This window comes from Hypanus sabinus, unplaced genomic scaffold (genome assembly GCF_030144855.1).
Source record: "Hypanus sabinus isolate sHypSab1 unplaced genomic scaffold, sHypSab1.hap1 scaffold_43, whole genome shotgun sequence".
Lineage (NCBI taxonomy): Eukaryota > Metazoa > Chordata > Chondrichthyes > Myliobatiformes > Dasyatidae > Hypanus > Hypanus sabinus.
Window position 1 is genome coordinate 1,402,929 of NW_026781307.1, and position 19,017 is coordinate 1,421,945.

The 19,017-nt window shown below is 54.4% G+C and overlaps 1 protein-coding gene across 1 annotated transcript in view; it reads left to right on the forward strand.

The window, feature by feature from the left end:
• LOC132388871 (zinc finger protein 692-like) overlaps positions 1-19,017 on the forward strand; it is a 137,276-nt gene that overhangs the window by 96,923 nt on the left and 21,336 nt on the right. The window contains exons 2-5 of the mRNA XM_059961297.1: positions 4,440-4,509; positions 4,906-5,001; positions 8,446-8,547; positions 10,331-10,375. Of these exons, the coding sequence (XP_059817280.1) occupies positions 4,440-4,509; positions 4,906-5,001; positions 8,446-8,547; positions 10,331-10,375 (313 nt within the window). The remainder of the gene's footprint in view (positions 1-4,439; positions 4,510-4,905; positions 5,002-8,445; positions 8,548-10,330; positions 10,376-19,017) is intronic.

Below are 19,017 nucleotides of genomic sequence, written 5' to 3' on the forward strand. Positions count from 1 at the left end.
AAAAAATGCTGCGGAAGTCAGCACCATCGACATCTCGGGCCGAGACCCTTCACCGGGACTGACAAAAACACAAAAAATGCTGCGGAAGTCAGCACCATCGACATCTCGGGCCGAGACCCTTCACCGGGACTGACAAAAACACAAAAAATGCTGCGGAAGTCAGCACCATCGACATCTCGGGCCGAGACCCTTCACCTGGACTGACAAAAACACAAAAAATGCTGCGGAAGTCAGCACCATCGACATCTCGGGCCGAGACCCTTCACCGGGACTGACAAAAACACAAAAAATGCTGCGGAAGTCAGCACCATCGACATCTCGGGCCGAGACCCTTCACCTGGACTGACAAAAACACAAAAAATGCTGCGGAAGTCAGCACCATCGACATCTCGGGCCGAGACCCTTCACCGGGACTGACAAAAACACAAAAAATGCTGCGGAAGTCAGCACCATCGACATCTCGGGCCGAGACCCTTCACCGGGACTGACAAAAACACAAACAATGCTGCGGAAGTCAGCACCATCGACATCTCGGGCCGAGACCCTTCACCGGGACTGACAAAAACACAAAAAATGCTGCGGAAGTCAGCACCATCGACATCTCGGGCCGAGACCCTTCACCGGGACTGACAAAAACACAAACAATGCTGCGGAAGTCAGCACCATCGACATCTCGGGCCGAGACCCTTCACCGGGACTGACAAAAACACAAAAAATGCTGCGGAAGTCAGCACCATCGACATCTCGGGCCGAGACCCTTCACCGGGACTGACAAAAACACAAAAAATGCTGCGGAAGTCAGCACCATCGACATCTCGGGCCGAGACCCTTCACCGGGACTGACAAAAACACAAAAAATGCTGAGGAAGTCAGCACCATCGACATCTCGGGCCGAGACCCTTCACCGGGACTGACAAAAACACAAAAAATGCTGCGGAAGTCAGCACCATCGACATCTCGGGCCGAGACCCTTCACCGGGACTGACAAAAACACAAAAAATGCTGCGGAAGTCTGCACCATCGACATCTCGGGCCGAGACCCTTCACCTGGACTGACAAAAACACAAAAAATGCTGCGGAAGTCAGCACCATCGACATCTCGGGCCGAGACCCTTCACCGGGACTGACAAAAACACAAAAAATGCTGAGGAAGTCAGCACCATCGACATCTCGGGCCGAGACCCTTCACCGGGACTGACAAAAACACAAACAATGCTGCGGAAGTCAGCACCATCGACATCTCGGGCCGAGACCCTTCACCGGGACTGACAAAAACACAAAAAATGCTGCGGAAGTCAGCACCATCGACATCTCGGGCCGAGACCCTTCACCGGGACTGACAAAAACACAAACAATGCTGCGGAAGTCAGCACCATCGACATCTCGGGCCGAGACCCTTCACCGGGACTGATAAAAACACAAAAAATGCTGCGGAAGTCAGCACCATCGACATCTCGGGCCGAGACCCTTCACCGGGACTGACAAAAACACAAAAAATGCTGCGGAAGTCAGCACCATCGACATCTCGGGCCGAGACCCTTCACCGGGACTGACAAAAACACAAAAAATGCTGCGGAAGTCAGCACCATCGACATCTCGGGCCGAGACCCTTCACCGGGACTGACAAAAACACAAAAAATGCTGCGGAAGTCAGCACCATCGACATCTCGGGCCGAGACCCTTCACCTGGACTGACAAAAACACAAAAAATGCTGCGGAAGTCAGCACCATCGACATCTCGGGCCGAGACCCTTCACCGGGACTGACAAAAACACAAAAAATGCTGCGGAAGTCAGCACCATCGACATCTCGGGCCGAGACCCTTCACCTGGACTGACAAAAACACAAAAAATGCTGAGGAAGTCAGCACCATCGACATCTCGGGCCGAGACCCTTCATCGGGACTGACAAAAACACAAAAAATGCTGCGGAAGTCAGCACCATCGACATCTCGGGCCGAGACCCTTCACCGGGACTGACAAAAACACAAAAAATGCTGAGGAAGTCAGCACCATCGACATCTCGGGCCGAGACCCTTCACCGGGACTGACAAAAACACAAACAATGCTGCGGAAGTCAGCACCATCGACATCTCGGGCCGAGACCCTTCACCGGGACTGACAAAAACACAAAAAATGCTGCGGAAGTCAGCACCATCGACATCTCGGGCCGAGACCCTTCACCGGGACTGACAAAAACACAAACAATGCTGCGGAAGTCAGCACCATCGACATCTCGGGCCGAGACCCTTCACCGGGACTGATAAAAACACAAAAAATGCTGCGGAAGTCAGCACCATCGACATCTCGGGCCGAGACCCTTCACCGGGACTGACAAAAACACAAAAAATGCTGCGGAAGTCAGCACCATCGACATCTCGGGCCGAGACCCTTCACCGGGACTGACAAAAACACAAAAAATGCTGCGGAAGTCAGCACCATCGACATCTCGGGCCGAGACCCTTCACCGGGACTGACAAAAACACAAAAAATGCTGCGGAAGTCAGCACCATCGACATCTCGGGCCGAGACCCTTCACCGGGACTGACAAAAACACAAAAAATGCTGCGGAAGTCAGCACCATCGACATCTCGGGCCGAGACCCTTCACCGGGACTGACAAAAACACAAAAAATGCTGCGGAAGTCAGCACCATCGACATCTCGGGCCGAGACCCTTCACCTGGACTGACAAAAACACAAAAAATGCTGAGGAAGTCAGCACCATCGACATCTCGGGCCGAGACCCTTCACCGGGACTGACAAAAACACAAAAAATGCTGCGGAAGTCAGCACCATCGACATCTCGGGCCGAGACCCTTCACCGGGACTGACAAAAACACAAAAAATGCTGAGGAAGTCAGCACCATCGACATCTCGGGCCGAGACCCTTCACCTGGACTGACAAAAACACAAAAAATGCTGAGGAAGTCAGCACCATCGACATCTCGGGCCGAGACCCTTCATCGGGACTGACAAAAACACAAAAAATGCTGAGGAAGTCAGCACCATCGACATCTCGGGCCGAGACCCTTCACCTGGACTGACAAAAACACAAAAAATGCTGAGGAAGTCAGCACCATCGACATCTCGGGCCGAGACCCTTCATCGGGACTGACAAAAACACAAAAAATGCTGCGGAAGTCAGCACCATCGACATCTCGGGCCGAGACCCTTCACCGGGACTGACAAAAACACAAAAAATGCTGAGGAAGTCAGCACCATCGACATCTCGGGCCGAGACCCTTCACTGGGACCGGGAAGGAAGGGGGTAGAGACCGGAATAGAAAGGTCATGGGGAGGGGAGGGAGGCTAGCAGGTGAAGCCAGGTGGGCAGGAGAAGAGGGAATCTGATAGGGGAGGAGTGTGGCCCAGGGGAGAAAGGGAAGGAGGAGGAGACATGGGGGGAAGTGAGGGGCAAATGACTAGAGGTAAAAGGTCAGAGTGGGAAATAGAGGAGGTGAATTGTTTACTGGGTGGAGACATCGACATCCATGCTGTCAGGTACCCAGACGGGACACGTGGTGCAGCTGCTGCACCTTGAGGAGGGCCTCACCTCGTCACGCGGGGAGGCCTCGGGCCAAAATGGCGGAATTAAAATGCAAGGCCACCGGGATGTTGCTCGAGGCCCTTGTCCATTTGTCCCTCCTTTCCCCCACCCCCACATCTTTATTCCAGCGTTTCCCACCCCCCCCGCCCCAGTCCTGAAGAGGATTCTCGTCCTGAGGCGCGCGCGCACACACACACACACACACACACACACACACACACACACACACACACACACACACACACTCAAACACACACACACACACACACACACGCGCACATACACACACACACACACACACTCTCACTCACTCACACAGACACACACTCACAAAGAATTTTACACACACACATACTCATACACAGACATAGACATGCACACAAAGAATTTTACACACACACACACACACTCACACACAATTTTACACACACACACACACACACACACACACACACTCACACACACACACACTCTCACACACACACACACAATTTTACACACACACATTACTGCAAGACAGTGACACGCGGACAGACCATTGGAGAATGGTTACAGGAGAGCGCGTGCACGCGCACACACACACACACACACACACACACACACACACACACACACACACACACACACAGAATTTTATTAACTCACACACACCCCACACACACACTCACACACACACACACACACACACACACACACACACACACACACACACACTCACACGCATACACTCACACACACACCCCCCCACACACACACGCAACTGCAAAACACTGACACGCGGACAGACAGACGCACTCACACGGTGATCGGGGACGGGCCAGTGGGTGGTGACGGCCCAGGGTCACAGGTCAGGGAACAGAAGGTGACGTGTGCTTGGTCTCTCCCTCTTCAGCTCCCGTCCTGGGATCGGCTGACGCTGTTCGGACAGACTGTGTCCAGGAGGCTGGGCAGACCCCGGACAGGTGAGGCCCTCCTCCTACTATCCCTGTCGCGGCAGTGGCTCGTGCCCTCCCCCGGCCTCTCATTCTGTCCTCTGTACCCTCCTCTCAGCCATCTCCAGCACGTCCTCCTCTCCCCACAGCTCCCTCCGCCCCCTCTCCCTTTTCCACCTTCCTGCCTCAGCCCTCCATTCCTCTGACCCTTCCCTCTCCCTTCGATGCTTTCCCTCTCCCTCTGCCTGCTCCACCTCCCCATCCTTCTGACCCCTCCCCCTCCACCTCACCCTCTGCCCCTCCCTGTCATTGTCCACTTTGTCTCCCGTTCCCTTGCACCCCTCCATTCGTCAGCCGCCCCTTCGCCCCACGTAACGGGGAGGGAAGGAACTTGAGCGGCCTCACCCTCTCCCCTCCCCCCCCCAGGCCGGCGGATGGCGAGGGCGCGGAGGAGTCGACAGACGACGACCTCAGTTACACGGATGACCTGAAAGACGAGAACTACAGCCCCTCGTCGGACAGGTACCTCCTCCGGCGCGGGGCACGAGGGTGGGGGAGTGGAAGAAAAACAGGTGGGGAGGAGGGAGAGGGACGGTGGGAATTGTAAGGGGACGTCGGGGAGTGAGGGGGAGGGTGCGGGGTGGAAGGGGGGGCGAGAGAGGAAGAGGGAGTGGAGGAGTGATGAGGGAGTGAGGTGGTAGGGAGGGAGGAGGGGAGGGACGTGTGGAGGAGAGGGTTGGAGGGGTGGGAAGGTGAGGGGGAGTTCAGGGAGGGAGAAGGGAGGGAGGGTAAGTGAGGGAGGGCAGGGGTTAGGGACGTGCAGAGGGGAAAGAGGTAGGGAGGAGAGGAACGGGGATTGGGAGGTCGGGAGGATGGGGGAGGTTAGGAGAGTGGCGATGTTCAGGGAGCGCAGTGTTGGAGGGGTGGAGGAGAGGGCCGTAGGGATTGAGGGAGTGAGGGGGAGAGAGTGACCAGGGGTGTTCTGGGAAGGGGGGAGGGAGTTTGAAGGGGTGCTGGAATTGGGAGAGGGTGAGGATGCAGAGGAGGCTTTGAGGAAGAGTCGGGGTAGGGCAGGGCCGAAGGCAGAGTGAGGAGGGTGTGGGGAGTGGGGGAGATGGGTGTGGGAAGGAATCAATATCATACCACTCCCTCCCTCACAGATAACCTCCCCCCCCACCCAATTAAATGAGGTATTTGCACCATTGTTGGCCGTAGGCTGGGAGGCTCGAAAATGTGGGCCTGATAATGTGACAAAGAAATTCCACAGATTCGGAACCTGCTTGGCAAAAGAAATTCCTCATCTCTGCTCTAATGGGACGTTCCCCTCTTCTGAGTGGGTCCCCTCTGGTCCTGGACTGCCCCTCGATGGGAGACATCGCCTCAAGAGACCCCTCTGTCCCTGGAGGTCTGTCCGGGCCTTTGAATACCCGATCCCACCTCCCCCCCACCCCATTCTTCCAACAGACCCAGAGCCGTCGACGTTCGCCCGAGACGTTGACGGAGGCGGGGCGGTAGGCGTGGTCTATACGGGCCGATCGTGAGGTTCCACGTGGCAGTCTCGAGGGTTCGGTGGCCTGAGAGCCGGTTGGTCAGGCAGTAGGGGGGTGAGAGGCTGACGTTGGCAGAGCGAGTCCAGGTGCCGGAAACGTAGGGTAAACGCACGCGCAGGATGGTGGAGGAGCTCAGCGGAGGGGAGGGATGAACGGGTCAGGTGGAAGGTTGCCTCGGGGAGTAGAGGAATGTGACGAGCGGTTTGTGGCCGTCTTCTGCAGATAGCCACGGAACTCAGAAAGACCATGGAAGGAAAGACAACGACTCCAACCCCCGCCCGGCACGAAACTCAAAAATCAGAATCCGGTTTCGTATCACTGGCAAAGGTCGTGAAATTATTTTGCACCCACCTTAAATTAAACTGCGGCTGCCACTCCCCGGCCCACTCACGTACCCGAATCAAGATCCTTCTGTAAATCCCGGCACCCATCCTCGCTTTCAACCGTTTCTCCTGTTGGAGAACAGTTCCCCCCTCCCCCCCGCAAACCATAAGAGTCCTGAACCGGCGTGGACAGTACGGTAGGATACGTGATGAGAAAGAATAACTCAATCATGATAACTAGTGTATATATGTTTTCTGTTCTGGCGCGTGGCCGAGTGGTTAGGGCGTCGGTCCGGTGATCTGAAGGTGGCCGGTTCGAGCCTCGGTTGAGGCAGCGTGTTGTGTCCTTGAGCAAGGCACTTAACAACACATTGCTTGTGACGACACCGGTACCAAGCTGTATCGGCCCTTGCCCTTCCCTCGGACAACATCGGTGGCGTGGAGAGGGAAGACTTACAGCTTGGGGCGACTGCCGGTCTCCCATACAACCCTGCCCGGGCCTGCGCCCTGGAAAAGCCTTCCAAAGATGCAAATCCATGTTCTCGCGAGACTCACGGATGCCTATTAATTTATATGTTTTCGAAATAAGTAAGAGCAAAAAAAAAGAGGGAAAATGTAATGAGGGGGTAACATTCATGGGTTCAGTATCCATTCGGGGGGGAAGAAGCTGTTCCTGAACCGTCGAGTGGGTGTCTGCGGGCCCCTGTACCTCCTTCCTGGTGGTGGAAGTGAGAAGAGGGCACGGCCTGGGGGGGTGCGGGGGTGTCCTTAACGATGGATGCTAGCTTTTGAGGCACCGCTTCTATAAGATCTCCTGGATGCTGAAGAGGCCAGCACGCACGACGGAACCGACTTCCTGCAAGCCTCTTTCGATCCTGTGGCGCGTGGCCCAGTGGTTAAGGCGCCGGACCGGTGATCCGAAGGTGGTGAGTTCGAGCCCCAGCCGAGGCGGTGTGTTGCGTCCCTGAGCGTGGCACTTAACCGCACACCGCTCCGGTCCACCCGGCTGAAAGCGGGCACCGGGAAAACGCCGGGGGGCTAACCTCGCGATAGACTGGCGTCCTATCTGGGGGGGGGGGGATTCTCGTACTCACGGTGGCTTCTCGCCACGGAATCCGGCCTAAGCACTGGCCCGATGGGCCGATAAGGCTTGGGACAGAGTTTGACTTCTTTCGATCTTGTGCAGTGGACCCCTCCCCCCCCCCCCCCCAGACCATGTAGCCTGTCAGAGAGCTATCTGCGGGATATCTGCGGAAGTTTCTGAGTGTCTTGGGCCGAGGTTACCGAGTCTCCTCAGAGTCCCGGTGAAATCCAGCCTCTGTCTTGCCTTCTTTGTGACTGCATCATCATTATTTTGGGGTTGGTGGCGTTGATTTTCCTGCGGGCAGTCACAGTAGAGCAAACGAGGACAGTCGAATGGATGTAAAGCTGTACACTGACAAACAACCAGTCTGCAACAGGAGACAAACTGTGTGAATACAGTCAACAGATAGGTAATCAAGCATTGAGAACATGAGATGTAGGGCCCTTGAAAGGGAGTTCGGAGGTTGTGGAACCGGTTCAGTGCTGAGGTGAGTGGAGTTGCCCACGCCAGTTCAGGAGCCTGATGGTTGAGGGAGGGCGGGGGGGAGGGGGGAACCGTTCTCCAACTGGAGAAACGGTTGAAAGCGAGGATGAGTGCCGGGATTTACCGAAGGATCTTGATTCGGGCGTGTGAGTGGGCCGGGGAGTGGCAGCCGCAGTTTAATTTAAGGTGGCTGTGAGCTGCTCCTTCCGGAAAGTGAAATTCAGGCAGGACCCCCCCCCCCCCCCCCCCCCCCCGCACGGCAGGTGACAGGCCCCCAGTGTCGCGGGACGGAGGGCCCTCTGGAGGACGAGAAGAGTGCAGAGGAGATTTCCAGAGTTGTTGCCAGGGCTCCAGCTTTTTCACCCGGAGAGCAGCCCGTATACGGAGCGAGCCGCCGGGGAAGTGGTCGGAGCACTGGGGTCCCGGTTGCAGGGGAGACGTGGGGCCAAACGCAGGTGAATGGGGATAGCCCGACGTTGACCTCGTTTCCGCGCTGTTTATCTCACGGACCCCCTCCTCCCTCCAGCTCAGACCGGACTAGGAGGAAGCTGCAGCCTCGGTTACGTGGAAGACCGCCGAAGGAGAGTCCTGGCAATGAAAAGCCCCCGGGGGAGCTGCGGAAGGCCAGGTGAGGGGGGAGTGATTCCCTGACGGACAGAGGAGGGGGAAGGTGTTCTCTGACGGACAGGGAGGGGGAAGGTGTTCCCTGAGGGACGGAGACTGGGGAAGGTGTTCTCTGATGGACAGGGAGGGGGAAGGTGTTCTCTGATGGACAGGGAGGGGGAAGGTGTTCCCTGAGGGACAGGGGAAGGTGTTCTCTGATGGACAGGGAGGGGGAAGGTGTGCTCTGATGGACAGGGAGGGGAAGGTGTTCCCTGAGGGACAGGGGAAGGTGTTCTCTGACGGACAGGGACAGGGGAAGGTGTTCTCTGAGGGACAGGGGAAGGTGTTCTCTGATGGACAGGGAGGGGAAGGTTTTCCCTGAGGGACAGGGGAAGGTGTTCTCTGACGGACAGGGAGGGGGAAGGTGTTCTCTGAGGGACAGGGGAAGGTGTTCTCTGATGGACAGGGACAGGGGAAGGTGTTCCCTGAGGGACAGGGGAAAGTGTTCTCTGATGGACAGGGAGGGGAAGGTGTTCCCTGAGGGACAGGGTAAGGTGTTCTCTGATGGACAGGGAGGGGAAGGTGTGCTCTGATGGACAGGGAAGGGGAAGGTGTTCTCTGAGGGACAGGGGAAGGTGTTCTCTGACAGACAGGGAGGGGAATGTGTTCCCTGAGGGACAGGGGAAGGTGTTCTCTGATGGACAGGGAGGGGAAGGTGTTCCCTGAGGGACAGGGTAAGGTGTTCTCTGATGGACAGGGAGGGGAAGGTGTTCCCTGAGGGACAGGGGAAGGTGTTCTCTGATGGACAGGGAGGGGGAAGGTGTTCTCTGAGGGACAGGGGAAGGTGTTCTCTGATGGACAGGGAGGGGAAGGTGTTCCCTGAGGGACAGGGGAAGGTGTTCTCTGACGGACAGGGAGGGGGAAGAGTTCTCTAACGGAGGGGAGGAGAAAGGACAGTCAGGGTGGAGCCAAAGCAGTGGAGGCTGCCTCAGTAAATATACTTAAGACAAGATTGGATAGATTTTTGCACGGGAGGGGAATTGAAGTTTATGGGGAAAAGGGAGGTAGGTGGGGATGAGTCTGTGGCCAGATCAGCCATGATCTTATTGAATGGCGTAGGCTCAATGGGCCGGATGGCCGACTCCCACTCCTATTTCGTATTTTCTTACAAAAGGGGAGGGTCTAGCTGTCCTCTGATGGGCAGGTGAGCTGGGAGCGATTCTCGGACTGACAGGGGAAGAGGGACAATCTTATTGACAGACGGGAGGGGGGGAGGGTTTCCCTGATGGACAGAGGAGGGGGAAGGGTTCTATGACAGGACGGGGTGGGGAGATGTTTTCCGACGGGCAGGTGATGTGGGGACGACAGGCTGACCGACGGGAGGAGGGATGATTCTGCTGATGGACAGAACAGGGGAGAGGGATTCCCTGACGGACGGGGGTGGGGGTGGGGAGGTGTTTTCTGATGGAGGGGTCGGGGGGTGGGGGAATGATTTCCGGACAGACAGGGAGGGGTCGGGTTTCTCTGACGGACAGAGGAAGGGAAAGGGATTTCCTGATGGATGTGGGAGGGGATTAGGGGTCTGTGGGATGGGGGAATGAGGTGGGGCTCGGGGGGAGGGGTGTTCTCTGATGGGTAGTTCGATAAGGGTGTCTCGGATGGGGGAGGGAACGGGGGTGTTTTTCTCTGACTGCCCACATTGAGGGGGGGTGTGGGAGGGCGGTCCGTGGCTCGGACGCGAGATTTGACCCCCCCTCTCCCCCCCAGCACACACACAGATGAGGTCTGACCCTCTCCCTCTGTTCCAGGCAATCGCCCAGGGAGCCGAACGAGGAGCCGGCGAAGAAAGGCAGGTGAGGGGCATCTCCTCCTCCTCATCCCCTGTCCACTCCTCCCTCCCTCCTGTCCTGCCCTGCACCCCTCCCTCCCCCGCCTCCTCTTGGCTGTGCCTGTGTCCGGCCAGGAGCGCCCCCTCCCACCCATTTCATTTACGCTACGTGCCACGCCACGCGGTGATCTTGGCCGTCGGGGGGGGGGGGGGGGTCTTTCTGTGTCTTGGCGAGTTCTGCCACGGACCTATTTGCCCAGGCACCGTTCCGAGATGGCTCCTGATCGTTCTGGTCAGGCCTGCTCCCGTCACTTCCGCCGGCAGCTCGTTCCACACCTCTCTCCGCCCCGCCCTTGTGCTCCCCCCCACCACAACATCTCACCCCCAGCCTCGGTCCCGCCCCACCCGAGGACGAGCGCCTCCCTGTGTTCTTCCTGTCCGTTCCCCTTTGACCTCTCTCGCCCGAAATCTGCTCTTCCCCTCCGTATCCATTCCTTCCACCAGGTTCCCCGCCCGCCCCCACCGTCCTACGTCCACGGGAATAAGGGCCCCACTCATCCTGAGTGAAGGACTCCCCACCGTCAAGCACGACTGCACGAGATCCTGTCGCTAGAAAGCAGCGTCCGTCGTCAGGGTCCCCCACCGCCTTCCTGCTGCCTGGGAGAAGGCACGGGAGCCTTAGGACCCACAGGCGCCAGGTTCAGTAACAGTTATCACCCCTCTGCCATCAGGCTCCTGAACCTAAGGGGGTAACTTCACTCGTCCCATCACTGAAACGTTCCCGCAACCTACAGGCTCACTTTCAAGGGCTCTTCATTTCGGTGTCCTTGTTCATCCGTCACTGAAAGTAAGCATGCAGGTATAGCGGGCAGTGAAGAAAGCTAATGACATGTTGGCCTTCATAACAAGGGGAGTTGAGTCCAGGAGCAAAGAGGTCCTTCTGCAGCTGTTCAGGGCCCTGATGAGACCACACCTGGAGTATTGTGTGCAGTTTTGATCTCCAAATTTGAGGAAGGACATTCGTGCTATTGAGTGAGTACAGCGTAGGTTCACAAGGTTAATTCCCGGGATGGCGGGACTGTCATATGTTGAAAGATTGGAGCGACTGGGCTCATATAGAAAGGAATTTAGAAGGATGAGAGGGGATCTGATTGAAACATGTAAGATTATTAAGGGATTGGACACGCTAGATGCAGGAAGCATGTTCCCGATGTTGGGGGGAGTCCAGAACCAGAGGCCACAGTTTAAGAATAAGGGGTCGGCCATTTAGAACGGAGTTGAGGAAAAACTTTTTCACCCAGAGAGTGGTGGATATGTGGAATGCTCTGCCCCAGAAGGCAGTGGGGGCCAAGTCTCTGGATGCATTCAAGAGAGAGTTAGATAGAACTCTTATAGATAGCGGGGTCAAGGGATATGGGGAGAGGGCAGGAACGGGGTAGTGATTGTGGACAATCAGCCATGATCACAGTGAATGGCGGTGCTGGCTCGAAGGGCTGAATGGCCTATTCCCGCACCTATTGTCTATTGTCCTCTCACGTTCTGGATAGTCGGAGGCTTTTTCCCAGGGCTGGAATGGCCAGCACGAGGGGGGACAGTTTTAAGGTGCTGGGCAGTAGGTACAGAGGAGATGTCAGGGGTAAGTTTTTTACTCAGTGAGTGGTGAGTGTGTGGAATGGGCTGCCGGAGACGCTGGTGGAGGCGGATACGATGGGGTCTTTTCAGGGACTTTTGTGTAGGTACATGGAGCTCAGAAAAGTAGGGGGTGATGGGTAAACCTAGTCATTTCTTAAGGTAGGGACATGTTCGGCACAACTTTGTGAGCCGACAGGCCTGTATTGTGCTGTAGGTTTTCCATGTTTCTATAATGCTTATTAATTATTATTATTTATTTGGTTTTCCTGTTTGCACACTTCGCTGTCCTTTGAACAGTGGTTGACTGTTCCAAGTAGGGCACTGAAGTGATAGACAGAACTCTCATTGAATTTTTTGAAGCGGTTGCTAGGAATGTTGACGAGGGTAAAGTAGTGGATGTTGTCTATATGGACTTCAGTAAGGCCTTTGACAAGGTTCCACACGGAAGGTTAGTTAGGAAGGTTCAATCGTTAGGTATTAATATTGAAGTAGTAAAATGGATTCAACAGTGTCTGGATGGGAGATGCCAGAGAGTAGTGGTGAATAACTGTTTGTCAGGTTGGAGGCCGGTGACTAGTGGTGTGCCTCAGGGATCTGTACTGGGTCCAATGTTGTTTGTCATGTACATTAATGATCTGGATGATGGGGTGGTAAATTGGATTAGTAAATATGTAGATGATACGAAGATAGGTGGCGTTGTGGATAATGAAGTAGGTTTTCAAAGCTTGCAGAGAGATTTAGGCCTGTTAGAAGAGTGGGCTGAAAGATGGCAGATGGAGTTTAATGCTGATAAGTGTGAGGTGCTACATTTTGGTAGGAATAATCCAAATAGGACATACATGGTAAATGGTAGGGCATTGAAGAATGCAGTAGAACATAGTGGTCTAGGAATAATGGTGCATAGTTCCCTGAAGGTGGAATCTCATGCAGATAAGGTGGTGAAGAAAGCTTTTGGTATGCTGGCCTTTATAAATCAGAGCATTGAGTACAGGAGTTGGGATGTAATGTTAAAATTGTACAAGGCATTGGTAAGGCCGAATTTGGAGTATTGTGTACAGTACTGGTCACCGAATTATCGGAAAGATGTCAACAAAATAGAGAGAGTATAGAGGAAATTTACTGGAATGTCACCTGGGTTTCAGTACCTAAGTTACAGGGAAAGGGTGAACAAATTAGGTCTTTATTCTTTGGGGTGTAGAAGGTTGAGGGGGGACTTGATAGAGGTATTTAAAATTATGAGGGGGATAGACAGAGTTGACGTGGATAGGCTTTTTCCATTGAGAGTAGGGAAGATTCAAACAAGAGGACACGAGTTGAGAAATAGGGGGCTACAGTTTAGGGGTAACACGAGGGGGAACTTCTTTACTCAGAGAGTGGTAGCTGTGTGGAACGAGCTTCCAGTAGAAGTGGTAGAGGCAGGTTTGGTATTGTCATTTAAAGTAAAATTGGATAGGTATATGGACAGGAGAGGAATGGAGGGTTATGGGCTGAGTGCGGGTGGGTGGGACTAGGTGAGAGTAGGCATTGAGAACGGCCTAGAAGGGCCGAGATGGCCTGTTTCCGTGCTGTAATTGTTATAAGAAAGTGACTCTGAGGGTTGTGCACGGGGACGTGATAACCAATCTGCCGTGATCACTGCCGAAGACTGAACCCAGCCAGCCTCTTCCTCCAGCTCAGGCTCCCTCCAGGCCAGTCGGGGTCCTGATCAAACCTCCCCGCGCTCCCTCCAGCTCGGCCGCACCCTTCCCGATGACAGGACGACCGGAGCTCCACTCTGTACCCCACCTCACGCCCGGTACGACCGCAGCCCGGCGCTCCAACTCCCGGGCTCGGGCCCCTGCCCGGCCGAGGCCGGTGCGCCAGGCGCCCAGAAGCTCACGGTCGGTTTTGTGGCACCCGCGCGGCCCCGGGGTTCGTTTTCCTGCGGGCTGGCTGGGCGGATCCGTCGGACGGTGGCTGCAAAGGGGATCGGTGGAAGAGCGAGTGGCACGGGAGACGACAGACAGAGCAAGCGTAAATGGAGATAGACGACGAGAGCGTGTAGTTACAAGGCAAAGGGCCCTCAAAGTGAGAGCGACACGCACGCGAAATGCTGGCGGAACTCAGCAGGCCGGGCAGCCTCCGTGGAAATGGGTGAACAGACGACGTCTCGGACCGAGACCCTTCAGCAGGACTCCTGACGAAGGGTCTCAGCCTCAAATGTCAACTGTGCGGTCCTGACGAAGGGTCTCAGCCTCAAATGTCAACTGTGCGGTCCTGACGAAGGGTCTCGGCCCGAGACGTCGGACTGTATTTTTTCCAATAATTTTGCCCGGCCTGCTGAGTTCCTCCGGCACTTTGTGTGTGTGTGTGTTGCTCGGGTTTCCAGGGTCTGCAGGCTTGTGACCATCAATTGTGGGAACACCTCGACAAATGGGTAGTTCGTTCAGGAGCCCGACCGCTGAGGGGTGCAGGTGGTGATGCGGGTCCTTCCACCGGGTGGCAGCAGCGAGCGCGGCCTGGGTGTCGGTCGGGGACTGCCCTCCCACCCTGGACGCCTGCCCGCGGTGAGCCGTGCGCGTCCTCCCGCTCCGTGCTGCTCGCGGAATAAGGCGGCGTCCGGCTTCTCTCCCGGACCGGGGGTCCGTGTGAGCGGGAGGTGCGAGGGGCCGGCCAGACAGGGAGTGCAGAGCTCGCGGCCTCTCGGCGGCTGGCCCAGAGGGGTGGGGGTTCAGTACTGAAGGTCGATCGCAGGCGCCCGATTGCCGAACCCTGGGGGCGGGAGGTAGCCCTGAAGGGGCAGGGACTGTCCCTGTGTGGCTGCACGGGGGAGAGTGGTTCCGTCCCGTTCTGCCGAGCGCGGTTGGCGTAGGAATGCGCAGCTGCCCTCGGGGGACTGGGTCGTTCAGGCCGATGATGTACTTCACCCGGACAAACATAGCTGACAAAAACACCAGGGGCCTGGGGTTTGAACTCCCAACACCCATTTCCCTCCCCCCCCACCCCCAGCCCATAGTCCTAATGTATCTCTCGACTAACAGTTTCCCAGATCCTGAACACTCAGTGAAACGTCTCAGATGAGTTTCGTCACTGGCTGCCGGGATGTGGTGAAATTCTTCGTGTGAGGGTGTCAGAGTAAATACAGACACAGACTCACACAGGGTCACACGCTCACACCATGATATCGTCGTGCGTGCTGTCCCATGGCATTATCAAGTCAAGTCAAGTTTATTGTCATTTCGACCATAAACTGCCGGTGGGGTACACAGTAAAAAAGAAACAACGTTCCTCCAGGACCCTGGTGCTACCTGAAACAACACAAAACTACACTCGACTACCTGAAACAACACAAAACTACACTAGACTACCTGAAACAACACAAAACTACACTCGACTACCTGAAACAACACAAAACTACACTCGACTACCTGAAACAACACGAAACTACACTCGACTACGTGAAACAACAAAAAGCTACACTAGACTACCTGAAACAACACAAAACTACAGTAGACTATCTGAAACAACACAAAACTACTCTCGACTACCTGAAACTACACAAAACTACATCCGACTATCTGAAACAACACAAAACTACACCAGACTACCTGAAACAACACAAAACTACAATAGACTACCTGAAACAACACAAAACTACAATAGACTACCTGAAACAACACAAAACTACACCAGACTACCCAAAACAACACAAAACTACACCCGACTACCTGAAACTACACAAAACTACACTAGACTATCTGAAACAACACAAAACTACACCCGACTACCTGAAACTACACAAAACTACACCCGACTATCTGAAACAACACAAAACTACACTAGACTACCTGAAACAACACAAAACTACACTCCACTACCTGAAACGACACAAAACTACACTAGACTACCTGAAATGACACAAAACTACACTAGACTACCTGAAACAACACAAAACTACACTAGACTACCTGAAATGACACAAAACTACACTCGACTACCTGAAACAACAAAAAACTACACGAGACTCCCTGAAACAACACAAAACTACACTCCACTACCTGAAACGACACAAAACTACACTAGACTACCTGAAATGACACAAAACTACACTCGACTACCTGAAACAACAAAAAACTACACGAGACTCCCTGAAACAACACAAAACTACACTAGAGTACGTAAATCAACATACAAACTACATTAGATTACAGACCTGCACAGGACTATATAAAGTGCACAAAACAGTGCAGGGCAGTACAATAATTAATAAACAAGACAATAGGCACAGTAGAGGACAAATTTCAATATAATAATAAATGATGTAGACGTCAGTCCAGGCTCTGGGTATTGAGGAGTCTGATGGCTTGGGGGAAGAAACTGTTACATAGTCTGGTCGTGAGAGCCCGAATGCTTCGGAGCCTTTTCCCAGATGGCAGGAGGGAGAAGAGATTGTATGAGGGGTGTGTGGGGTCCTTCATAATGCTGTTTGCTTTGTGGATGCAGTGTGTGGAGTAAATGTCCGTGATGGCGGAAGAGAGACCCCGATGATCTTCTCAGCTGACCTCACTGTCTGCGGCAGGGTTTTGCGATCCGCGACGGTTCGATTCCCGAACCGGGCAGTGATGCAGGTGCTCAGGATGCTCTCAATACAACCCCTGTAGAATGTGATGAGGATGGGGGGTGGGAGATGGATTTTCCCCAGCCTTCGCAGAAAGCCGAGACGCTGCTGGGCTTTCTTTGCTACGGAGCTGGTGTTGAGGGACCAGATGAGATTCTCCGTCAGGTGAACACCAGGAAACTTGGTGCTCTTTACGATCTCTACCGAGGAGCCATCGACGTTGATGTGCCGTGTCTTATGACCTCATCGTTACTTGTGGTGTCCTGTGACATCACCATTACGTGCTTTGTCTTATGATGTCGTCATTATGTGTGGTGTCCTGTGACATCACCATTATGTGCTGTGTCGTTGTGATGTCGTCATTATGTGTGGTGTCCTGTGACATCACCATTACGTGCTGTGTCGCTGTGACGTCGTCATTATGTGTGGTGTCCTGTGACATCACCATTATGTGCTGTGTCGTTGTGACGTCGTCATTATGTGTGGTGTCCTGTGACATCACCATTACATGCTGTGTCGTTGTGATGTCGTCATTATGTGTGGTGTCCTGTGACATCACCATTACGCGCTGTGTCGTTGTGATGTCGTCATTATGTGTGGTGTCCTGTGACATCACCATTACGCGCTGTGTCGTTGTGATGTCGTCATTATGTGTGGTGTCCTGTGACATCACCATTACGTGCTGTGTCGTTGTGACGTCGTCATTATGTGTGGTGTCCTGTGACATCACCATTACGTGCTGTGTCGTTGTGACGTCGTCATTATGTGTGGTGTCCTGTGACATCACCATTATGTGCTGTGTCGTTGTGATGTCGTCATTATGTGTGGTGTCCTGTGACATCACCATTACGTGCTGTGTCGTTGTGATGTCGTCATTATGTGTGGTGTCCTGTGACATCACCATTACGTGCTGTGTCGTTGTGACGTCGTCATTATGTGTGGTGTCCTGTGACATCACCATTACGTGCTGTGTCGTTGTGACGTCGTCATTATGTGTGGTGTCCTGTGACATCACCATTACTTGCTGTGTCGTTGTGATGTAGTTGATCGTGGTCTTTGACCATGATTGTTCTTGGCAAAGTTTTCTACCGAAGTTGTTTGCTGATGTGGTCTTCTGGGCAACACCCAGGATCAGCACTCTGCAGAGATTGTCTGCCTGGCTTCAGTGGTTGCAGGTCTTGAGATACGGGCTGTTCATACAACCATCCACCACCTTCCCCCATCGCTGCACGTGACCCCGACCTTGCCCAAGGGTGACCTGCAGGCCAGTGGAGGGGTGTGGATCGGTTGGGAGTTTGACATTGGTAGGGAAGAGGCTGTTTTCTGTCCGCGATCTCGAGGCTCCTCTGTTTTCCCTGTAAATCTGGAAAGGAGAAGAGGAGTGAGGTTCGAATCAGAATGAGTTTTACCATCACTGACGACTGTTGTGAAATTCGTCGTGAGATGGCGGCCGGACAGTGCGAGCCGTTAAAAGTAGCATGAGTAAACGGTGCAGAAAGAGGAATCGTGACGAAATGCTCGAGGGTTCATGGTCCGGTCAGAAATCTGATGGTGGAGGGGAAGAACCCGTTCCCAAAACATTGAGCTTGGGTCTTCAGGCGCCTGTCCCTCCTCTCTGACGGTCGTGACCGGCAGATGGCACGTGAGGCACCTCATTCCTGGGGCACCGCCTCTTGGGGGGGCCCTCGGTGGTGGTGAGGGAGGGGCCCGCGGTGGAGCTGGCCACGGCGCACCTGCAGACTTTTGCAAAGGACCTCGCAGATCTCCTCAGACTCCAGATGGAGCAGAGCCGCCAGCAGGCCTCTTTCGTGACTGTGTCAGTGTCGGGCCCCGGGATCGATCTTCGGAGACGCTGATGCCCAGGAACGTGAGGCTGGCAAGTCTGAAGCATCTTAAGGGCGACGCAAGAACGAAAGAAATAGAGGCAGGAGTCGGCCATCTTGCCCGTCGAGCCTGCCCCGCCACTCAATAAGATCGAGGCTGATCTGGCCATGGACTCATCTCCACCTACTTGGCTTTTCCCCATAAACCTTGATTCCCTGACGATGCAAAAATCTATCCAACCTTGTCTCAAATATATTTACTGAGGCAGCCTCCACTGCCTCATCGGGCAGAGAATTCCACAGATTCACCACTCTCTGGGAGAAGCAGTTCCTCCTCATCTCCGTCCGTAATCTTCCCCCAACTCTTGAGGCTGTGTCCCTGGTTCTAGTCCCACCTGTCAGTGGAAACAACTGCCCTGCCTCAATCATATCTATCCCTTTCATAATTTTATATGCTTCTGCAAGATCTCCTCTCATCGTTCTGAATTCCAGCCGGTACAGTCCCAGGTGACTCAATCTCTCCTCACAGTCTAACCCCCTCATCTCTGGAATCTGGTGAGCCTCCCCTGCACCACCTCCAAAGCCACGCCCACAGCTTCTTGACCCGCGGTTCTC